Below are 24842 nucleotides of genomic sequence, written 5' to 3' on the forward strand. Positions count from 1 at the left end.
GTTGTTGATCTGAGTATTTCAGAAACTGCTGATCTACTGGGATTTTAACCCACAACCATCTCTAGGGTTTACAGAGAATGGTCCCAAAAAGAGAAAATATCCAGTGAGCAGCAGTTCTGTGGGACAAAATGCCTTGTTGATGCCAGAGGTCAGAGGAGAATGGACAGACTGGTTGGAGCTGATAGAAAGGCAACAGTAACTCTAATAACCACTGGTTACAACCGAGGTCTGCAGAAGAGCATCTCTGAACACACAACACGTCCAACCTTGAGGCAGATGGGCTACAGCAGCAGAAGACCACACCGGGTGACCCTCCTGTCAGCTAAGAACAGGAAACTGAGGCTACAATTCACACAGCAACACCAAAACTGGACAATAGAAGATTGGAGAAACGTTGCCTGGTCTGATGAGTCTGGATTTCTGCTCCACATTCAGATGGTAGGGTCAGAATTTGGCCTCAACAACATGAAAGCATGGATCCATCCTGCCTTGTATCAACGGTTCAGGCTGCTGCTGCTGGTGTAATGGTGTGGGGGATATTTTCTTGGCTCACTTTGGGCCCCTTAGTACCAACTGAGCATGGTTTAAAGTCCACAGAAAAAAAAGAAGAAAAAGGAAAAAAAGAAAAAAAAAGAAAAAAAAAAGGAAAAAAACAAGAAAAACAGTTGGGGACAAAAGAAAAAAGAAAAAAAAAGGAAAAGAAAGGGGAGGAAAAGAAAAAAAGGAAAAAAGAAAATTAGAAAAAAAAAAGAGAAAAAAGAAAAAAGGGGAAAAAGGAAGAAAAAGAAAGGAAAAAGAAAAAAGAAGAAAAAAAGAGAAAAGGAACAAAGAAAAAAAGAGAAAAAAGAAAAAAGGAGAAAAAAGAAAAAAAGGGGAAAAAGGAAAAAAAGAAAGAAAAAGGAAAAAAGAAAAAACAGAGAAAAATGAAAAAAAGAAAAAGAAAGGAAAAAAAAAAAGTCCACAGCCTACCTGAGTATTGTTGCTGACCATGTCCATCCCTTTATGAGCACAGTGTACCCATCTTCTGATGGCTACTTCCAGCAGGACAACGCTCCATGTCATAAAGCTGGAATCATCTCAGACTGCTTTCTTCAACATGACAATGAGTTCCCTGTACTCAAATGTCCTCCACAGTCCCCAGATCTCAATCCAATAGAGCACCTTTGGGATGTGGTGGAACGGGAGATTCTCATCATGGATGTTCAGACGACAAATCTGCAGCAACTGTGTGATGCTATCATGTCAATATGGACCAAACTCTCTGAGGAATGTTTCCAGGACCTTTTTTTTTTAAATCTATGCCACCAAGGATTAAGGCAGTTCTGTATATAGTATATTTTTTCATTTTTCTTTTTCAGTGAGTGTTTCCTAATTTGCTAGTGTGACTTATTTGATGCATCCATCCACAGCTGTACAGATCTGAACTTCTTCTCTGTTTATGAAGTTTTTTGAAAGTTATAAAACAAACAACCCAAAAAAATGGACACAACAGACCAAAACAAAATATGTTCTTCACACCAGCCTGCGTTTATTCAACCACAACCATGGCATCATCTCTGTCGGTACTCTGTCAGTATTATGTAACATAAAACCAAAATATTGGATTCTTTGTTAGTTCGTCCATCCCTTCTAAAGCCAAAATCAAACACTCTTTCATTAGTCACTTGGTTAATCTGCTGCCTGAGGCTGTCGGCTCCTCCAACATGCGTCCTCTGCATGTTCACAAATCTGAGACAGAAAGACGCTCTTCTGTTTCTGCGGTCTCTCAGTTTTTCTGACATGATGGAGAGTCTCAGGCTCGTGTTCGTCCTGCACGTGTTGTTTCTGATCAGTAGTGAGTCCTTTCCACTGGCTGCTGGTCTGTTATGTAACCGCCCTCATCGCTGCCCCCTGCTGGTCTGTTAGAGCTTGGAGAACTGAATGAGGTTCCTGTTGATTTCTGCCACGTTCCTGCAACCTGGATGACAGAAATGTACGTTTTATTTCAGCAGAGAAAGAAAACTATTCTTCTCGTTTAGAACAGAAAAACTGTGTTTGTTGTTTTCACTCTTTCACCTGACAGAGCCATGGACAGACGAAACTCATCATTGAGGATTTGCAGCACTTCCCTCACGCCCTCCTCGCCCTGAAACACCACAGAGGACTCGTAAATACCAGAAAGACCAAACTGTAATTCTGCGATAAACCCCACAGAGGGAAACCAATCCTTTACACGGATCTGGTTCCCACCGACTAACATCATTTTATGTTGACTTGTTTACAGCTGCAGAGGGCTGCAGACCCTGCATCCAGAACAGAAGGAGTCTTGTTGATTTTTTTCACTGCTTTTTCTAAAATCTTGATTTCTCTGTCAGTATTTTCACAACAGTGTCTCCTCTGTTTCTCTAAACCACGCAGGCCTCACTCCAAGGCCCGTTCTGCAGAAATACTAATGATTAAGATAAGCTGAAGACCTCAAGGGCAGCCACATAGTCTGCTGAGGCTGATCTATCTTCTAAACACACACACTCACACACACAGCTGTGTTGTTTGTACCTTGTATGCAAGGCCCCATACGGCTGGACGGCCAATGAAAACACACTTTGCGCCCAAGGCCAGCGACTTCAACACATCACTCCCAGTCCTGATCCCTCCATCCAGATAGACCTCGATCCTGCCCTGCACCGTGTCCACGATCTCTGACAGAGCATCGATCTGTCGCAGGAGAGGAGACAAAAACAAGGTCAAATACTTTCCTCTTGAAACTGACGTTTTAACATGTTTACTGTCTCGTAACCAGCGCTACAAGCATTTCTGCTGCGTCACTCCTGGTTTGGCGCTTTTGTCCCCCCTCTTTGAACAGGAGATTAGGACCTGAACAGAAACAGTCAGTACCGAGGCCGGGCCTCCGTCCAGCTGTCTCCCCCCGTGGTTTGACACAATGATGCCCTGGACGCCATGCTCCACAGCCAGCTCAGCGTCCTCCTTGGTCAGGATCCCCTTGATGATGATGGGCAGTCGGGTGATGGACTGGAGCCAGTACACGTCCTTCCAGCTGATGGAGGGGTCCAAGGTGTTGGCTGGGATCCCGTACTCCTCAGGGCCAGCTGTCTCCTGCTTTTTGTACATGTGGTGGAAAACGCAGCTGCTGTTAGAGCCAACTGGAAGAACATGTCCTCAGGACTACCGCTGGGTAAACATTTAAAGTCACACAACCATGAAAGACAGACAGCGTTGAGCCACTGTGTTTTTAATACTGTTACCTGGAACACGCCGTCAAAGTTCTTGACCTTGAGATGTGGCGGCAGCTTGAACTGGTTGCGGATGTCGTTGCGTCTCTTCCCCGTGTACGGGACGTCGACGGTGAGGACCAGGGCCTTGTATCCCAGCCCCTCCACGCGGTGCACAATCTGCTCAGACAGCTTCCGGTCCCGGTATACGTAGAGCTGGAACCAGCGGTAACCGTTTGGTGCCGCCGCCACGATCTCCTCCACGGAGCAGGTGGAGTAGGTGCTGGTGATGTAGCAGGTGTTCAGAGCCTCTGTGGCTGTGAGACGAGAACAGAGCGGGTGCTGTTAAAGAGTTTCCCTCCTCGAATGCACCGTGTGATTTTTTGGTTGTGATGGAGAGTTAAAGCTGTTTTTGTTTCCTTATCTCTTGATAATCTCTGGGAGACCTTCACTGAAAGCTCAGTAACACAAGCTGGAAGTAACTTTATGGGAAGCTAACGGCTAGCCTCACATTTTCTGTCATGGCATCAACATTTATGACAAAAAACTGTGTGAGCGGTAAAACCCACAAACTGTGTTGAACCTTATACATCAGTTTTAGAGCAGACAAAACAAGAGACTGAATCAATGCTGGTCAATAACAACATTTTTGAGCTGCAAATCATTTAAAAATACCTTATAGAGGCCTTAGACTGACACACTGATTATAACAGGTCTCATTTAAGTTGGCTGTAGATTTGAAGCAGGATAAGAACAGTAGTTCTGAAATGGGGGTACAAAAGACTGAAAAGTGTCGTTTGAAAAACAGCAAACAAGCAAAATTCCTTTAAAACTATTTATTCAATCAATGTTGCAATCTAATGTAAGTTTAAGTTTGTAAACTGAATATCATATCCAACAGTACAGCGCTGTATTTTACGTCTCTCTTTTTTTTTCTATGCCCAAACTGCTTTGCGCTTGTCAGGTGGTACTTGAGTTAGATAGATCGTTGTCTATACATATAAAATCTGAGGAGCTAGACTTTCATATTGTGTTTTCAACATGTCTCAGAGCGCTGTTTCCTTTCACTAGTGTGTTTGCAGAAATCAAAAAAGTAAACAAAGTGTAAACAAAGTGTAAACAAAGTGTAAACAACAAAAACATTACGATCCAGATTGCGGTGTTCACATCGCTTCCTACATTGAATATATATCATCATTTTTGAGAAATACAGCCATGTCATTTCTTTTTTTTTTTTTAATAATGTGTAGAATTTTCTTTTTTGTGGCTTTTTGCACTTTTTAAGAAAGTTGTTTAATTTATTTATAAAAGGACCATATACAATATTTAACATAAATGTCAGCATTTGATGCATTGTACCAGTGTTAGCTTACAGCTAATTTACATCTGCAGTCCCTTTGCAGGTCACAAATAAATAATTTCATTGTTGTAAAAATTTGTATTTGGTTTAGAAAAAAGTCTATACATTTTATTTAAGTTTGGGATATTAGGGTTAAATTGATGTATAGCAAACGTTTTATGCAAAAAAATGACACAACAGCATGTAACAATGTAAACATATGCTCTGGCAGACTTGCCCCAGAAGGTCATGAAGCATTAAGTGCAAATGTGTGGTGTGCCACCAAATGCTTGATATCCTGGGGGCATGAATGTTTCTGTTAAGTGTTTAAAAAGAGATGGGAAAGTGATTTTTAACATGTCAAATGTCTCCTTGTATGTTTGATTCTCTCAAAGAAGAGTCACAATTTCCCCCTTAGTCAGTGTTAAACTGATGAGATTAAGGAGAAAAAGCCAAAACAGTTCTTCCCTCACAGTAAGATACCATAACCAGAGTATGCTGCCCTCTAGTGTTTGAAATGTTTACTGCTGTTGTTATTGTTATTTTTTTTCCTAAAATGCCCCTGATTTATTGTTTCTCAAAGATGAACTGGAATGTAGCTTGTCTCTATTTACAGGTCGTGAAACTTTAACCCTTAACCTGCTAACTAATAATTAATCTGATGCGTATTTTTATTTGACCTCCTTTCCTCCCAGTATGAGTCAGATGAGCAGTCTTTACCTCGAGCGGTGGCCACCTCTCCCTCATGCCAGGCGAGGCAGTGAAAGGCTGTTGGTGCGATGCCCACAGGGAAGCTGATTTCTGTCCCCTGCACCGTGGTCCGCGTGTCACTCACTGACACGTCCCGCAGGATACGAGGCCTCAGGCGAATCCTGAATGAGCAGAGTGTTAGCAATCTCTCATGATGACAACATTTAGTTTTCTTTAAAGTTTTTACAATAATAGAAAAAACTTCTGACTTCCTCGACCAGCCCATGAATAAAAACTTCTCATATCCAGAACATTTTCAAATCCATTAAACTCAGTTACGTCAAATTATCCTTTAAGGACAAATCCTCCCTGAGACGACATGAAGTCATATTTTAAAGATCACTCTGAGATTCTTTTTCCCCTAAGGCTACGACTGTAGATCATTGCAGAAAGACAGAGCCCAACAGTTTCCTCCTGCAGGGAAATAAATGTCTAATGTGACCTCGAATGCACCAGCAAACAAAGCCATAGAAACAGCCTCGTGCAGCCAAAACATGCATGTGTACAACCTTCACACTGAGGCAGAGCGGTTTGTCAGAGAGAGGAAACATGGGGAGAGATGCCAAAAGAAAATCATTAGTTTGTCTGAAACGGTTTCTTATTCAGCAACAGGTAAAATATAAGACTCTTAATGTTATTAAACCACATAAACTGTAGTAAACATAGATTAGAGGGAAGAAACAGCAGACAGAAGTTTGAAAAAAAGTATTAACATCCTTTAAACAAGAGCTTCGTTCGGAAAAAAGACCATTCAGTTGATAATCTCTGGGAGTCATGATGATCTAAATCCATGTTTCTGACGTGCCGAAGGATAAAAATGTGTCAAACAGAACTTAAAATGCAAAGAAAAGAGGATTGCTGTGCGAATCAAACCTCTCACATTGATCCGTCTTTCTGATGTCGAGTAAAATTATGTTTTTCTCTTCTCCTGTACCTTTTGTAAGCCAGAAGATTGTCGTCCCTGGTGCAACATTCATCCGCTCCAGCTGCGTAGTAATCCCACGTGGCCTTTGAGAGATGCTCCTTTGCATACTCCTCAAAGTCTGTCAGGCAAACCATAGCCATCTCTGCACAGTGACCCCCTTCTCTGCGTGGGACGGGAGATCAGGAGTTATCAGCTTGAACATCCAAAATCTCTACACTGAGTTACAGCAGAGCAAATATTTACCACAGAATGTCACTCCACACTTTTACCAACTCTGTGTCATCTGGAAAACTATCTGTATTTACTCCAACAGGCACAAACAGCACAATCAAGACATGAAATGAGAAACGACACCCCATGCAGGGACTCTCAGCGTCAAGACTTACCACAAATGATTGAACTGTCATAAACAAAACTGCTCACTCGCACATGACAAAGCATCCACGAAGGACTGAAGTTGCAACATCACTGCCCAAAGAAAAGCTGCCCCTCCTATCAGCAAATTTACACAATCAACAATCTAACAGTGACCTGACTGAGTGAAGGAAGTAACCTCTTTTTCCTTTTTTTAAACTGAGTTAAAATAAAACTGGATCTTGGTCTGTTGAGTACTGGTGTCCGCCGTGTTGTTTTTCTGTCTGTCAGAATCAAACGTTAACAGAGCCGTGTTGAAAGCCACTGACAGTGTGTGTGTGACCTGAGGGTAACCTCTGCTCTTATTGTGTTTACACAAGCTGGAAATGTGCTGATGGTGACTACAGCTATAGTCAGGACACGAAGCGTCTGACACAGAGCTCTGTGGTTCACATAGATACACTCACATGCTGTCTTCATGGGCCTACAGCACACAAACACACACAAACACACACACACTGGGCTTCTTATAGCAGTCTGGCCTCTTCAGGTGACATATATGGTTTTAAAAAGACACCAACTAACATCTTCATAGACAAATAAACAGTCAGTCAGTAAAAAAACAACACTGTTTGATCCATGCTAGCTCATACACAACAGGTACATGATGAAACATTTCATCACAGTGACTATAAACGTGACAGAAGAGTTAGAGCTCCGTTGAAATAACTTTTTCAATACAATAAAGTAAAAATGCTTCAGCCAAATGAATTTTGTTGTTTTTTTTCCTCTCTAAAATTCTGGTTTAAAGCTGCATAAATGCTCAAAATTGGACAGTTAGCCTATTTATTACTCTCATAAATGCTTAAGTTTATGACTTTGAAGGCAACCAAATCCTAGAGGATATAGAGAAAAAAGACTTACTGAGATCTGGGTTGCAGTTGCCGGTCTTACATCACTTTTTTGGCCCATAATTTTTTTTAATTTCGTCGTCTCTGTGATGGATCTTATTCAGTTGGTCGAGTGTTACTTTAGTGGTAGCATTGGCAAAATTAACTTTTGTCGAAATTAATCATCTTTTTTGTTAAATGTTGTCTGTGAAGTATTTATTATTTAAAAAAAAGTTTTTATTATTATTATCATTATTTAAAAAAAAAAAGAAAAAAAAAAAAAGAAAAAGAAATTTCGCGCTTCTTTCGTCACGTGGTATGTTGACGTTTTTGAACGTAAGGCGGAAATTTACGTTCTAACGTCTTGTAGCATCTTGGATGAATTTACCGTGGTCTCATTTGTTATATTCAATTTAGCTAAGAGTCTCTGGCCCTAATTAGGCATTTTTGTCTAAATATTAACGTCTGAAATTAATTTTCAAGGCGACATTTCTCCTATAACCGCTAAAGATATGAAGAAATTAAGGTTGTTAACGCTTTTTCCGTCTGACTGATGGACGTCTCGTAGAGATATTTTGAAGCTGCTTCTGAGGAACAGGAAGTGATAATTAAAAGTAAGTACAGCTCTGAAACGTAATTGTAAGATTACTTCAAAGTGAGAAATCTGAATTTAATATCAGATTTTCGAGAGAAAAGATTAAAAAAAAATGTGTTTTTAGTCACAATTCTGATTAAAAGAAAGAAGAATTTAAAGATCTAAGTCAGAATAAGAAATAAAAATATAAAAAAATATTTATTTTTTAACTGGCTTAACCACCTAAGTAGTAAATATCGTATCTAGTATCTCATGTCCTCCTCTGTATAACGTCTTTATGTTTGTTTTATTGAATTATAATCCAAATATTTTATACCAGTGTTTCCCTTCTTAATATTTTACACCAAGTTGTCTTGTCTCCTTAAATTGAGTCCACTGAGGTTACTTGTTTGAGTCCCATCACTGTTTAAATGCTGGTTAGAATTAGATAAATTTGACCTGTATAATATCAAAAAACCCAAAACAGACTTTACTAAAAAACAAAAACCAAAACAAAAAAACTAAGTTTGTAATAAGAATAAAACTATGTATTCAATATTTTGCAGGCTTCAAGAGGTAATAGCCAACAGAACTTTTGGGTAAAAGCTTTACGTTCTTTTTCCAGCAGCCATCACAGTTTGAAAAACACAAAATAAACGATTCACCGTCCTCTAAGGAATGGAAAGTCTTGCTCAGGTCTACTTACTCTTCAGTAGCATGAGAAATTTCTCTGACTCCCTGCTCCCTGCAGTGTGACATGTCTCCTCTGAAAAAACTCCTGAACTATGCCGAGGATTTCCTCAGGACGCACCTTAGTGGTGAATAATGCACATGTGACGGCGAAAAACAAAAACAATTCAACAGACTTCTAGAACAGTTACTTCACGACAACAGAGAGTGGCGTGCCCTCCATTCACGGCCCTTTGTGCTGTGTCTGTAAGCTGTGGTCTGAGCTGACACTTCGGCTGACAAACTGAGCCAATAACAGGCAAAATGACATCTCTCAGTCGGAAGTTTAATGAATATTAAAACAATAAATAGTGAGAGAAAATATCTCTTAGTGTCCTTCTTTTACCATTCAACAAACAACTCACTAAATAACCTGTCACCAAATGAGCTTTTATAAAATCACCCTCAACTGTTGGAAGAAGTGTGAGTAACAAAAGAAAGATTAAGACTGACATGGACGACATTTTCCTCTTATGAGCTGCTCATTGTGGGAACAGAGAGTAAGAAGATAGACTTACCCAAAACATATACTCATTCTCTCTCAGCAGGACCTTTTTTTCCTGGCAGATTCATAACCTATGAACAATCCATGAGCAAAACAGAGAGCACAGTGTTTATCAGTACGGCTGCTTTAACTATTTACACTCTCAGATCTATAAATAGTGAAATCAGCTCGTACGGCTGTGGCTGATTCTCTTCTTACGTCTGTGAAAACTGATATTCGTTCAACTAAAAACAGTTCTTCAGCATTAGTTAAAGAGGGGGTATCATGGTCATTTTAAAGCTTGATGATGTCCTATGGAAAGCTGATTTTAAGCAAAAAAAAATCTAAATTTACTGTCTCTTTAAATCCTAGATACTCAAGAACCAAGCACTACTGAAGTCTCCTCAAAGTTGTCCCAAGTGGAGCATTTCTGTTTGGTAAGTGTTGCATTAATTGTGCTTTTTTTTTTTTTTTTTTTTTTTTTTTAAGAAGATTTAACATCTATGATGTCGCAGTTTTGTGCCCTTTTAACTTTTTTTATCTTGTGACTTTAAAAATAAATGTTTGAGAGTGACTTACGGTACCCCCTCTTTAAATCAAAACTATTAACATCTTTAAAAAGGAAAAACTAAAGTAAATGTACTTTGAAAATGATCTTAAAATATATTTGTGTTTTGTTTAACTTGTGTCTGCGCCTGAACAATGAGTAAAAATGATAAAAAGACAAACAATCAAAGAAGATTCAGCTTATTAACATTAATTAAATCTGATCTCAGACTCTTTGTCCTTAAATAATAAAACTAATCGCAGCTAGCTTAATTCCCCAAGCTAACAAAGGAGCTTTCCAGTACAAATCTCAGGGTGAACACTTGAGGGCAGTAAAATACTGAATGAAAGCCGATTCTTTAAGCTCCATTCAACATCTGTGCAGCAGGTAAACTTGAGAAGACGTCTCTCTGTGTCCTTTAAAAACAGCAACTGACCTGATTTAACACCTGGAGCTGTTAAAAACACTTTGTGGAAGTATTTAATCTGAATTTATATCACTTTAGATTTGATCGTTGAAGCTGTGTGTGAGTTATTAAAACAGCTTTGATCAAATAAAATCTCTGTAATAGTTTACTTTGTTGAATTATTCCTAAAGGACGTCATTTCCTGTATGAAACGACATTTTTCAGAAGTTAAATTTTGCCACTAGGCCGTGCTGTTTTTTCCTCCCTGAGCCGCATCATTATCACTCACTGTAGTTATTTCCTCAGTGTGTCTGAATGTGTGTGTGCTGAATGTCAGCCTCTGTCCTGCAGGCTGTGAAAGGTGGAGCTCATTTAGACCCAGTGAATGGGCTGCTCAGGGCACATTGTGCAGGTGAATTTCTAGAACACCTGGTGTGTGGGATCTAGAGAGCTAAGCTAAACAAGGCGAGGCTTTAACCAGCTCCTGTCTGACGTTACTCCTCTCTAAAACACAGGCCTGCTCAGATTGTGCCGGGTTAGGCCGTTGGCTCTGAACAGGAGGTGAAAACATCCTTGTTGATTAAATCTTTGTGTTTTAAAAATGTAAACAAAGCAGAAAAGAAGAGATCATGAGTGTGAAAACAGTTACCTGAGTGGATAAAGTCAGTCTTACCTTAATCTGAGCTACCCCGCTGGCCTTCAGTACTTGTAGGTTCCCCTCTCATATGACAGGGTCGTGTCAGAGGCCAATCCAGCCCCCTTTCCCTCCATCCGACCTCCCCCCATCCCGCCTCCCCCCGCAGTGGGATGCTCCGCCCTCACCGCAGCTCGACACCGGCTAAGCCTCTCGTCAGCACTCTGGGCCCCGGCCTCTCTGGCTCTCCACACCTAAAAACACCAAAAACTCAGCCGGGTCAATGTTTGTAGCTCCCCCTCCGTCCTCTCTCCTTCTTTCCTCCTCTGTTTACCTCCTCTGCTTGCTCCTTTTTGTTAACCATTGTAGTTTTGCGTCTTTGTTGACAGTGTAATGAATCATTGTTCTAAAGTTAAATGCATGACTGCATCCTCCTCCTTATCTCCTCTTTCCTTTCTTCTGTATCTTTATTTTCCTCTAACTAAAGGTAAAGGTGTGCTCTCAGAGACGACCTGCAGGTACGGTTCCTAAAAGGAAGACATGACTTCACTTTTTTCAGCTCGTATGTCGCACCAGTTTGTCTTCCTCCAATATTTTGGAGTTTATTTTTGAGTCTTGTGTTTAAATCATCTGAAAGAGTGCAGCAAAGTTCAAAGGAAATTATCGTTAAGAGGCTTCATCTTAACCTGTTCATACCCAGATATTTTTTTAAGGTTGTACGCTTATAGTTTTATCAGTTGAGTCCTTCTGAATCATGTATGTTTTTATTTTTTTTTCCATTTTGTCTTTTGTTTTAGGAAAAAAGCCGGTAGTCACACGGCTTTTCACTTGGTCACTTATTATCATATACGGTGCCAAAAACTGAAATCTTATCAAATGTTTTTCTCTTGTTTTTAGTTTAATGTCTATTTAGACTTGATATTAGCCTTTTTTAACTGACCAGGCCAGAAAAATATCTTAATTCAAATTATTTAAAGACAAAAATGAGCCTAAAAAAGATCTTCCAGTGGTGTTAGAGAAATGTGCTTTTCAAGACTAGAAAAATGTCTTGAAACAAGCACATTTCTCTTACCCCACTAGCAGATTTTTTTTTACTTGTTACAGGCAATTTTGACCTAATTTTTGTCTTTAAATAACTTGAATTAAATCATTTTTCTGAAATGAAACAAAAATACTTGACAAGATTTCATTTTTATTTGCAGCGTAGAAATAATAATAATTATAAAGTTATGACAAAATAATGATGTACTTTAATAAATTAAAAAAAAAAAAAGTAGTGTGAGGGTGGGGGATAATAATAATAATGATAATACATTTTATTTCAGGGCGCCTTTCATAGCACTCAAGGTCACCTTACATAGGGTATCAAATGGTAGGGGATGGTAGGTGTTGGCCATGGTAAGTACATGGTAAGTACTAGTGTGGCAAGAAAATTGCGCCTAACAAGTAGATTATGAGCAATGCTGCAGGCAGTGTTTTCCTTAGTTAGCGACTAGCTATGTGTCCATCGGCAACTTTTGTTGCCACTCACAGAAATTAACCCATGAGCAAAAAATTATTTATCCCTGGTACATTTTTTGGGGGGAGAGTTACTCTAGAGACTTGAATGGTTAGATAATAATAAATATGTTTGGGGAAATCATTAGAAATTTATGAGAATTGCCTCTTTCCAGGACGATTTGCAGCTGCCATGTCTTCCACTGGAATGAACAGGAAGCAGTTAATGTCATGTGACAGGAAACACTTGGAAACTATTTTTTATAAACCAAAACCTTTGTCTAAGTTGTCTACTAGCATATTAGTGGAAAAAGTTGCATTAGTAATGTTAAGATTATTATTAATTTTATCATTATTATAAGTAATGTTAAGATTTTAATAGTGAGTAGAAAATAGGGATATACCGGTTATCAGTCGAGCCAATATTTGGCATTTTGGAGCATGTCGGCATTGGCCTTTTTTTTTCTATCCAAGGTCAATATGAAACCCATTCATAACTTTGTTGTTTTGGCTCTGATGCTTCTCTGCACAATTCAACAATTTCTCTCTGTCTAAACTATGGAAGCCCTGGATGGTCATTTAAAATCAGTCATGTAAAACCAAACAGAAAATTAATTCAACTTGCCTGTAAAAGGCAGCACAAACTCAATTCTGTCCAGTCTTGTTACAGTTACATTGAAGTTTTGGAAATTTTCTCCTTGCCTCCTAATAATCAGTACTCGTATCAGCCCCAAAAAATCCATATCGGTCTATCCCTAGTTGAAAATGACAATGAAACACTAAGGCAACAGTTGTTGCAAAACAGGTTAATGCTGAAACTTTAAACGCAAAAACAAACTGAAACAGTAAAAAGCACATTTGCCTTTAACTGTAAAGCTCCTTTTGTTTAGGGCTCTGTGGTAAGAACGTGTGATGTTTAACTGAAGTTGTCCATGTGTCACTCAGATCACTGACTTCATAAACTTCATCCGACTGATCAGATAAAGAGACAAAGGAGAAAAACAACCCAGCGCCTCTTTGTGGAAATGTCAAACTTGTCAAGTGGAGTGTGGACTTTGCAGGAGGGTCTTCTCGTATAAAACACAGATGTCCCGTCCTTTGATTTCAGGAGCGTGTTATGGCAGGGTTAAGTGATGGATGGACGGCAGGATGTGGGAGAGAAGGCCGTGAATGCTTCAGTGTCTCAGCTTGCAGCGAGTGAATCTAAGCGCCCCAAAAAGTTGTTCAAGCGTTTTCAAACAGCAGTGATGTTAAATTAGATTCTCTCTGATTTCATTTCAGTGTTTGAATTAAATTTTCTCTTTGTAAATGTAATATCTTTGGTAACAAAACCTCGCTGTCAGAGGTGTGTCCGTCTATCTTGACCTGGAATTTACGTGTTTTGTTTTGGCTTTAACAAGAAAGCCTGCGAAGGTGGAGCCAAGGGCCAAATCTGACGAGTCGGACCTCCACAGGGGACGTGAGGGTGTTACCTGCGCAGAGAGGAGGTGCAAATTGTGTTAATCTGCAGCTGGCCTCGTTGCCTCGTACCTCAGAGTCAGATCTGGCTCTGGCCGCCGTACTGGAGGTGCTGGACTTTCAGCTGAGTGGAAAACCTCTTCCACATGCTCGTTGAGGCTCTGCCCCGAGGCGGCGGCCCAGCACGCCGCGGCACATGTGTGTTGAATTGTCAAGGTGTTATCATGCCCCGGCGAAGCTAAGAGCTCCTCCACCTCGTCTCTCTCAGGTTTATTATCAGACTAAATACAGCAGAGTCCACAGACACAGGCAGGCTTTGATTTGGCTTTACAGCTGAACGTGACGGTTGTCCATCAGCTTTAACTTTAACCCACCAGAGAATCACTGAATCTGGAAAAAGAGCTGGTTAAGAGCTGGTTTTCAAAAAGTTACACACAAGTTACTCAAACATTAACAGTCTAAAGATCCAAAGATTAGACACATCTGTGTTTTAATCTGAGATAAGGTTGTGCTATTTTGAAAGATATTCAATTTTTCATTTTAAAGATACAAATTTAAGACTCCAGGTGACACAAGGAAGATTTTTCATACAAAATCAAAGAGCTGAGTAAAAAACAAAATATGATTTTCTTTTTTTTTAACTATAGATGGATACAGGTTGATTTAAAGTAAATAAGAGGTAAAATAAATAGTTTCTACCTTTAAAACTGAGCGATGTGATTGAGTTATTTTAAGGTATTAGACTCATAGAAATCAATAAGTGTGATGGTAAAGTATCAGCCAAGTTGGTCCCATAATCTTTGTTTAAAGGCTAACTAAGGCTTAAAAAAAGAATAAATACATAAATGAATAAATTCATCAATAGATTAAAAAAAATGAATCATACATTAGAACTTTCCATCTTTAAAAAGCCTGATCTGCTGATACCAATTTGGGCCAATACCAATTTTTATTCTATTTTTACAACTGACAGCATTTATCTTCAATGTTCCAACCTTATTTTATTAAAAATCATTAAATAAAATATTTATTTTTTAACTTAAACAACCAATTAAGTGTCCTGGGTTTTAAGTCTCAGAGTAAAAAGCGATAATGGCTGGCTGTCAGACCTTCCTGGAGAAATATACGATCAGTTTCATATGTAAGGGTAGGCCAATCACGGATTAAAAAATTAAGGAAATAGACATTGCACGTCTATTAAGGACAAAAAGAAAATTAAAGTGCTTTAAAAGATACTTAAAGGAAAAGCTGGAAAAGCACAAAATTACACCCGGGGGGCGATTCGGAAAAAAAATCTGTAGAGCTAGATTTTTATGCTGATTAAAACTAAAACTGGCACGCTGGTTCCAAAATTTCTGTCAGTTTTTTTCTAGCACGTCAAGATTTTTCTCCAGATGAGCAAAATTCCTCTGATCAGCTGCAGTAAGACTTGCCAGCTGATTACGATTGGACTCATCTACAGCTTCGTGTCAACTTGTTTGTGCAGTCACAGCTGGGACAGTGCGGTGAGATCAATATCTGCTAACAGAAAGCTAGCATAGCAGGAATTAAGAGGATTTTTACTGCTTTTCTCTTAGCCTTGTAACTATGGAAATATTGTTGTAAGTTCTACTTTGTTTTATGCTGTTTTTTTTTGTTTTCAAAGCTTGTAACTTTTCAATCTTAGTGTTTTATCTATATAGGTTTATTTTTCCTTTGTTCCAGATCATGTCGGCTCCTGTAGCTCCTCTAGTAGCTGTATCCTTTATAAAAACATTGCACTCATGCCTGTTTCTTTCATATTTCACAATGTCAACATTTGAAGATTTTTATAAAATAAGCACATATCTGTTAAGTGAAGTATTTTTCTTTTCTTTTCTTTCTTTTTTTTTTTTTTTTAGAAAATAGTTATCCTATAGTTCAAAAACTTGACATGGCAGAGAAAAACTGAGATCAGTTTTGGATTCCACATACAAAAATCCGTTAGAGAAAGCTGTCAGACCTAACTCAACAAAAACTGTGTTCCCCAGTGCTATCAGCAGAATTCTCTTTATTTTCGTTATTATTATTTTTATTTTTATTTTTGTTAGTTTTGCATAAATGATTTAAACTAGAAGGCAAATAGTTGAAGATGACAAAAACTACATTCAAGAAAAGTATGCAGAGTTCAGTCCAAGGAGATATCAGGGAAGTTGCATGTGTAAGTTTTTAGAGAGCTGCAGTAAATGGTGTTTATTGTTACAGTCATAGATTTAGCATTGCTGTGAAACATTATTGAAACCAACAGATTTTTTTTTTTATTGTTGGCTTAAGTTAAAATTAATGCTATGATTGTCACAGATAGAGATTTATTTCCTTCCCGGACAGTTTACTCTGCATTAATGTGAGGTTGTCAAGAATTAGAGTTCTATTAAATAATGAGAAACAAAGAATAATTGGATGAGAAATATTTATTTAGACATGTATTTGTATTTATCGTCAGAGAAGTCCTTGGAAAGTCTCAGGAACTACAGCGCTGCAGTGCGTCTGTATCTCAGGGGAAGTCATTGTTCGGCGCGCCGAAGCAAAAGCGAAGGAGCGAAGACATCAGTGGCTGTAAATGTCATGTAGCGGCTGAGTGATGGATGTCCAGATCATTTCATGTCTGAGGGAGATCTGAGCCCAACGCACAGTCAGCAGTCACGCCATTTTTAGACTCGTATGATTTAATCCATACACACACGCAGCGGGCCGGGTTCTCACAGCTACCAGAGAGTGGTGTGAACGTATTTTTTACTCCTATGCAGGATGTTCATGTCATCTTTTCTGTATGGACGATTTATTCCTCCTCAGAGCGAGCTTGAAGCTACGGAGGCAGTGACTTTCACTCTGGTTTTCCGTGCTGTTTCCTCCTGACTTTTCCTGTTGGTAGTAGCCCTGTTAAAGGAACATGACGTCTTTAAATGCACTTAACACACCAGTCAGACTTTAAGGAGTGTTAGCTGGACGTGGCATAGAATAAAACAGGATGATGAAGGAGATATTTAAAGGATTTCATTCGATTCCCATCTATTTAAGTTAACAAACAGGATTTCCTGTTGTAATTACTCAATCAGCAGTATGCAGGATAATGTATAATGAGCTGGTGGTTAAATGAAATGATTTCCCTTCTGGATTTGACAAAGATTCAATAAGTTTTTTTTCATAACCAAAATATTCCATAATAAAGTTTTATAAGAAACTTTTGAAGTTTCTGGCGCTCGAGCTCAACTCGTCTAATAATCCTGCAAACAAACTGTGTCCTCGTGCCTCGCCGTGTGAACCCTTTTACTGGGGTCGGTATCTGAACTCGCCTCTGGAGCACAAAGACTTTATGAAAATAACAGACGCATAAAAATGCATAAACTCTCCGCAGCTCTTTGACTCCATAATGTGCAATAACTGCTTTGGTATGAGTCTTTGTGATCAGTGAAAATCCAGCCAGCTTTGATGATCCTCTCCTCCCTCATCATCCCAAGACTTTCATGAGTCCTCGAGCCTCATTTGGAAAGCTTCATGTCCAATCAGCGGCTGCAGAAATGTGAATCCACTGTGACATTTTCTCTAATCAGAGCTTCCCTTTTCTCTTCATACAAATTATGCAAATGGCAGCGTAATAACCCGACCAATTTGAATCAAACCAAACTTTCCTATTCTCTCTTTTTTTGTTGTTGCCTGTGGAGGGGAAGCAGAGGACACAGAAGATGAGCGATGCTGCGGTGCCAGAGCTGCCAGCGCTCAGAGGAGTTGTTCTGCATCTGTTAGTTTTGTTTCCTCTCTGATTGTTTTGTTGAGATGGGTGCGTTATTATTGACACCCCCACACACATGCTGGAAAGTCGACTCGTCTTTCTGAGCTCTTTGTTTTTCAGTTTGCAGCGGCCAAATGTTCAACTCTGGTACAAAAGAGTTTTATTGTCTACCTCAGAGAACAAAGTAGTCTGGGGTTTAACGGGAGAAGCCTTTTATATCAGTTTTATTTCTTAATAAAAAACAAAAGTTGGTGTGCTGTCAAACTGTCAGGGTCTGGATTGTTTCAGACGTATGGCACTGCGGGGTCTGCTTTGATTTCACGCTTAAATCCACGACTCAAAAGTACTGGATGAGACAGGGATACTGGTATCCAGGCTGAAAATCGAACCTATAAAGTATTTCTTCTGATAACTGCTTTTTTAAGAGCTAGTTTTGAAACAAGAACTAAGGTAGAGGGAGATGAAATTTGCTGAAATTATGATGTCATGTCAGTAAATCCTGCTCTGTTCTTTGCTCCTTTGAGTTTTTCTGTCTTTTTCTAATCTTTCCAGGTCAGATTTAGAATCCTAACATCCAATATATCACAATTTCATCAATTTGGATTGAGAAATACAACTTTTTGGCACTGCAACAGCGGAGGAGGCTTCTCGAGTGCTGGCTTTCAGGGGGCTTTAAAAACAGTAGCTTCAATAGGAGTTAACAGGAAACCATTATGAGGCATGAGAAGCTTAATAAACCTCATCAGGACTGTAGAAATGATTGAAACAATGACGTTAAATCCACGTAATCCTTGCTTTAAAATGAGATTATCTGCGCCAATATTGCTGGTTACAGGTTATTTTAAATTACTACTTCTTAGCTTCTCGTTCAGGACTAGATTTATCTATGGCACGTCTAGGTCTCTATGGCAACACCAAGCTGGCTGACAAAGTTTCGTAGAGAGAAGAGAGATTTGTGTTTTTCCCTGCTGAAAATGATTTCTGTGATTAATTTTGTAGTGATGGTGGACACTGGAGCCTAACTGTGAAACAGAAAAAGGACAGAAGAGTAGAAGAGCGCCCGAGCTAAAGGCTAATTAGCCTAACACTACAGACTCCAACATTTAACTGCATTTAAATGCCTTCAAGCATATGGTTATTAAACAGCTCCCAGGCTTAGCAGCATGTTTTATAAAGTTAAATGAAAACTTTAAAAAATAAACGACTAAAGTTTTTTATAGTAAATAAAGTTTTCAAAAGTTTCTATGTAACTGCAATAAAACTGGACTGAATGGAGTTTATGCTGCCTTTTACAGGCATGTAATGCAGTTTAATTAATTTTCTGTTTGGTTTTACATTACTGATTTTAAATGTTTTGACCATCTAGGGCTTCCATAGTGTAGATGGAGAAACTCTGTGCAGAGAAGCATCGACAAGCAGCTCCTGAAGGTCTGCAGTTTAAAACATTTCTTATCATTTTTTTAAGAGGCAGAAAAACTCATTTCTGTGGTTATTGATAAGAAGAATGATTTTTGTGTCTGTGGAAGTTAAAAAAAGCTCATAGACAGCTAACTGCGTTAGCCGGTCATTGGGATTTTCCATTGAAATAAGCATTATCGGCCTTCGGATTCAAAGACAGGCCGATGCCGTTATGCCCCAAATGATTGGCCCGGCCGATAATCAGTCTATCCCTACTCTATGACACAGGAACTAATCTGTTTGTGCTAATGTTGATTCCAACCCACAGTCAGCAGTTATTCTGCAGTGGTCTGTTCAAACTTGAGAGTCTATCAATAAAATGAAGAGTGAGGTTACGTTAGCTCTGATTGGTAGATGACTGGCAGGACATAACCAGGATTCACTAACGTTACACTTTACCGACCAGTCTGAGAGCACCAGGCTGTGAGTAGAGCTTAGTATAGCCGATGACCAAACTACGCTACAAACTAACAAAGTTAGCTTGATGTCAGGTTTCAAAGCGTAGCTCTACATAACTGTTGACTAACCTCGTGGAATTGGATCTGGTAAAAAGTTGACTTGAGAAAAGATAATTTGTTCTGAAACAAACACCCCTGGTTGAAAGTTATGTCTTTAAGACAGTGTATGCGACACTCTGGGCCAGTAGGTGGCGCTGCAGTCTGATTCAAACAGATCCTCCTCCCAGCGTCCTTACCACACATAGGTAGCTGAGATAAATACTTTTAAGTTTTTTGCCACACAATGCCACATTTTTTGTTTAGTTAACCAAAAAATAATTTTCAGGCCAAAGATTTCAAGATTTTATTTTTACAATGTGTTCAGGGTTTCTGTTTATTGACTTTTTTTTTTTTTTTTAAAGCCAATAGCACTACTTTTAGCCAGCTACTAAGCTACATACAAACTGCCAGTGTTTACATGTTGACACGTTAGCCTACAGAAACGTCGGAGCACCTGGCTGCCGATAGCACTACATACAGCCGGGTGCTACAACATTTGCTTGATGTCACGTTTCAAACTGTACTGCTACGTAACTGTACTGACAAATACCTTACCTCGGGGCGTTGTATCCAACAAACAGAAAATTTGTTTTGAACCAATCTCTATTTAATTCCAAAACAAACACCTCCTCACAGCATCTTTAATGTCAACGAATCACAATAAGCTCTTCATTACTCACCAAAATTACACCCTTTGCGGTTTTAAAGTGTCTTATTTCATTTGTAATGGATTGTTTCTTTTGCAATTTCAATTATTTAATTAGTAGAACACTCTTTTACAACTCATTCTAACACATTAAGCAATTAAATCAATCAAAAAAACAAAGGAATACTTTAGCAGAGTGTTGAATTATCCCACCCTAACATCAGGCTGCTGAGTTAAATCACTGAAAAGACCAAAACATTTGGTCTAAATATTTCCTCTTCATTACCCCAGTGAGGGAAACGTAACATGCTTCATTAAAAAAAGTCACTGGAGGGTTTCAAGGAATGAATCGTAATGCTTCACTCTGCGCGCAACATGTTCGACTCAAAGAACAGGACGGAGGGAGTGAGGTGGCATGTTTCTGTTAAAGTGGGTAAAAATAGTGAGGATTCAAACTTTGGAGTAAATCTGCTGCGTTTCTGGACTTCATATCAGAAAGCATCAATCTTCAGATGTGTCCGTTCCTTCAACAAACTGCTTTGCATCTCTAATCTGTCTCAGGACGGACAGACTGATGAAAATCAGGCACATGATTTGTGACAGCTGCACATAAAGAAGGAGCAACAACATTTCTCACGGTCCAATCAGTTCGAGGACGACTGGAGAAGTATATTTAGCTCAAAGAGCCGAGCGGGGAGTAAATATTTTTACTAGACTTTTCCTTTTAATGATATGCAGCAGATGTGGAATGAGGCAAGGCGAGGGGAATCACTTTACTGACTGACTGTGTCACTGCCAATATCAAACCAGTGACAGACAAAAGCTGACTTTAAAGCAGGCTTTAAACATTTGAAGGTTAAGTATGTTTAAGTGGGGCTCTTGTATGAACAAACCCAAGACCCTTCATCTTTGAATAACTGTGTTTTACAACAAAACGACTGCAGTTGTTTTTGTCGGACTGAGCCTTTGATTGTCTGGTTTGGCAGAGAGGATTTGTTCTGCGTTACAGTGCTACACTCTTATTTCCCTTCTCTGATGAAATCCGGACAAATTGTGGGCTCCTCTCAGGACCAGCTGCATTGTGTATGCCTGTGTGTGTCTGAATCTTCCTCCTGGCTATCGCTGCGAGTTGTCAATCACCTTCTTTCTTAATACCAAAAAGATGATCGCTCACATGCTACAGCCTCTGCCTCTGAAGCCCGTTGGTCTGCCTCTCGCCCAAAATATGGCACCATGGTGTCGAGCTCACAGAAACATATTTACCAAATGAAAAGTGGCGCCACATTAGTTTAACACATTTTCAGTTCGATCCAACAAAGCATTAAATCCTGAAAAATAAGCTGTATCAGATAACAAATGAAAAGCACAAGCGTCCACTTGGAGAGTGTGTAAGAGTGTGTGTGTGTGAATCTGAAGGGATGAAGTGAAACGTGCTGTTTCTGTCTTGGCTGGAGGGTGTTTCATTTAAGCCTCGTCTCTAGGATATAAACTCATCCTCATCATCAGAGTGTTCATGTGAAGAAGTCAGTTAATCCAACTCTTGACAGCTGAAGTCATCTTCACTGAAGAAAGAAAACAGCTTCATCTGATTTTCTTCTTAAACAGGTTAACTTGTGAATTGTGCTGTGAGAAATCAGAGGGATTAAAGCCACAAGCGGTGACTAACAGACCCTCGCGTAGCCGTGGATGTAAATGAAGCCAGGCCCCTGAAGCAGGCAGACTTCTTGGGTGGCTACAAGAGATCAGAGTTTGACGTGGCGCCAAAGCCGCACCCTTTAACCACGGTGCCAGAGCTGAACAATGAGGCTGCATGAAGGTCTGAAGGACTTTCAGACGTCCAGGACTTGTATTATTTTCATGCCTCCTGGACGCCTCGCTGGTGAGGTGTTCAGGGCACGTCCCACCGGGAGGAGACCCCGGGGCAGACCCAGGACACGTTGGAGAGACTACATCTCTCGGTTGGCCTGGGAACGTCTTGGGATCCCCCCGGAAGAGCTGGGTGAAGTGGCCAGGGAGAAGGAAGTCTGGGGCTTCCCTGCTTAGGCTGCTGCCCCCACGACCTGACCCCGGATAGGCGGAAGAAAATGGATGGATGGATGGCACTGAGTCATCATAATTTTCAACTCTGTCAGGAAACAAATTATCGTACAAACCTGCAACTAACACCAAATTGTAGCAGACAGTCTGCTGAAAGGGAGTATAACATTAAAGTCGGACTAAAGTGTTGGTGACAATCACAATATACTTGGCGTGCTTTTCTAGTTGTAACTGTGTCCAGTGTACATATTAAATCTGAAGATAACCTGAAAAAAACTCATCAATTTTTTTTTTAAATCATAAAAAAACGCCAAAAACATTTTACTCAAATATTCTGATTTTCTGATTTGGACATGATTTCATCATGCCAACAAGAGACTTTTTTGTAGATCTTGGCCATATATTGTAAAAAAAAAACAGACGTCATGTCTCGCTTGGCTTAAAGTGAAGTCTGAAAACAGCTCCCCCTGGTGGCTGGTATTTTAGGGGGCACATAGCAACACAAATCCATAAAATTTTCACCATGGCTAAATTTTGTGGCATGCTTCTTTAAGACTTTGAGCACGATAAAAGCACACAATCTAGGGTCAAAGAGGCAAGGTTGGAGAAATTTAAACCCTTATGACCCAGGTTATTTGTACAAGTAAAGAGAAATTTTTGTGTAAATGAATATAATTCAGTCCCAGTGACGTTCCCTCTGCGTCTGAGTTACATCACCCCTCATTTATAACCTCCAAACATATTTTAAGTCAAGACGGAGGCCAAGATAAGACTGTTTTGACAGGGTTTGGTTTATTTTCACACTTTGTTCCCTTTGTTCACAGAAAGCTGCCAACTATTGTGTCTGGCAAACAGCACAGCGAGCCTGTTGTTACATTTAAACCTGATGGAAATAATACAAAAGTGTTGTTTTCACTTTCCCATTTTTGCATTTCCCGTCACGCTTTTCTCTAAACACACAATAACTGATCACGAATATCAGCTCTGGACGTCCACTGCAGGCTGACTCTGATCTCAGGTTGTCAAAACTCATGAGGAGGACGAAAAGAGGAAGAGAAAGTGTTGATAGATTTATGAGTAAAAGATTTATGTTTCAGGCTCCATTCGTTCTGCACAGTGTCTGGTATTATACCTGCAATGTGCCCTTGTTTTCCACCTGCCATGTAAGAGGAGGGCGCCCCCACCTGGCCACCTGACGCCTGCACTGACAGGTGAGGACAAAGATCCTGCAGAGAATAAGGGTTTGCACGTGGCACCTGGTTTAACAAGCTGTCACCAGGCTTTAGGGGACGACGGGCTGACGTGAGAGTAGCTGAAGGTAGTCTCAGCCCGAGTGTGTGTGAGTGTGTGTGTGAGTGTGTGTAGGATGGGGCAGGAACATAGGAGGCGCCTGGACCTGTTTCCAGTTAAAAGCAGAAGCCCCCACAACAAAGGCGCTGGCCGGGGGAGTCGTAACGAGGAGAATATCATTTTTCTTTGGCCTCTGTGATCTGCCATTCTTACATTTCACTTTCAAAGCTCGGCTCGTTGGCAGAAGTCCTCAGCTCCGCATCTCTGATGGAAAGAAGGAACACTGCCCGCCGCTTCTCCTCTCCTCACCTCCCATACAGGCATCAGCAGAAAAAAAGAGACAAAAATTAGACAAAAAAAAGGGTCCACATGCCCGTCTTGGTTGCCATGACTGATAAAAGCAGCGTGGGTGTATTTCTCTGACATCTCAGCTCTGAGGAGATCCCGCAGTAATCCTCTGACAGGCCGTTTAATGCCTGCGGCTTCCTAAAGGTCGCTTCAGGAATCCCCCTTTTCCCTGCAGGCAGGATTGAAAATCACTGGATTTCTCAAACTTCACATCCTGCCAGAAATTACCACGGATGCCAAAAAGCAAAGTGGATGTAACTGAACTTCAGAAAAAGACTGAGAATCAGTGTGAAATGAAAATTATGCCCAGGACGCCATGAATAAGAGTTTAATCTTAACCCTCTATGGTACGCATAGGGATGCTAGTTAGAAAAAAAATGTTTTGGGTGTTTTTTTGTCTTAAAATAGATCAAATAATCTAAAGAAATGTTCAAAAAAATATTTTTTTATAGATATTTTTGGCAGTTTGTAGGGCTCGCGTTTGTTTTCACTCAGGTCCAAACAGTTCGGACCTACAGCAGCTGGCTGAGCCTTGTGAAGCCACGGCTCAGTTCTCGTTAACGGCAACATGGTCGGCTCGGTGCAGACCTCTCAGTCAGCTGGTGAAGCAGCGGTCTGATGAGCACGACGTTCGTGACATGTCCCGTTATGCCCGACTATACTCAACGAAGTTTTGACATTGCCAGGGATGATGACACCTGATCATGTGTTGATGCAGTGCGAAAAGTGAATTAAAAAATTAATAAACAATGCTTAGCCTGGGGTGGGGAGAGCAGGTAAAGCCTTGCGGCTAGGCTTATAATACACTGGAGGAAACCCTGTACTGTTGTGTAGGAACCATGACACCATGTGTACCATGGAACAAAATGTTTTAATCACTCACTAACTTTGCTAACGTTACTATACTCAGGCCGTGACTAGCAGAGACAACCATGCTAATTAGCGTGCTTTCAGCAGTAGGGCATTATAATTCATTATATTGTATTGTTGTTATTGTTGTTTTTGTTGTTTTGAGTGTACGG

At 39.9% G+C, this 24842-nt stretch overlaps 1 protein-coding gene and 1 long non-coding RNA gene across 6 annotated transcripts in view; one reads left to right on the forward strand and one right to left on the reverse strand.

The window, feature by feature from the left end:
• Nucleotides 1–1516: 1516 nt before the first annotated feature.
• Nucleotides 1517–9360, reverse strand: hao2 (hydroxyacid oxidase 2 (long chain)). 5 transcript variants are annotated; one of them, XM_074694127.1, is made up of 8 exons: nt 9289–9360; nt 6233–6385; nt 5269–5420; nt 3243–3526; nt 2875–3096; nt 2536–2694; nt 2056–2125; nt 1517–1957 (listed from the first exon to the last, which is right to left on the reverse strand). In XM_074694127.1, the coding sequence occupies exons 1-8, from the start codon at nt 9303–9305 to the stop codon at nt 1902–1904; spliced, it is 1113 nt and encodes a 370-aa protein (XP_074550228.1). In that variant the 5' UTR covers nt 9306–9360; the 3' UTR covers nt 1517–1901. The 5 variants fall into 5 exon arrangements, with proteins under 5 accessions (XP_074550228.1, XP_074550229.1, XP_074550231.1 ...); XM_074694128.1 differs by having other exon boundaries at nt 2875–3093; nt 9289–9346; XM_074694130.1 differs by lacking the exon at nt 9289–9360 and adding an exon at nt 7502–7710.
• Nucleotides 7944–24842, forward strand: part of LOC141807932 (uncharacterized) — a 29182-nt gene continuing 12283 nt past the window's right edge. The window contains exons 1-2 of the long non-coding RNA XR_012599879.1: nt 7944–8081; nt 9627–9691. This is a non-coding gene — a long non-coding RNA (uncharacterized LOC141807932). The remainder of the gene's footprint in view (nt 8082–9626; nt 9692–24842) is intronic.

Source organism: Halichoeres trimaculatus, unplaced genomic scaffold (genome assembly GCF_033239565.1).
Source record: "Halichoeres trimaculatus isolate MK-OKI-2021-1 unplaced genomic scaffold, fHalTri1.1 fHalTri1_scaffold_19, whole genome shotgun sequence".
NCBI classification, from domain to species: Eukaryota; Metazoa; Chordata; class Actinopteri; order Labriformes; family Labridae; genus Halichoeres; species Halichoeres trimaculatus.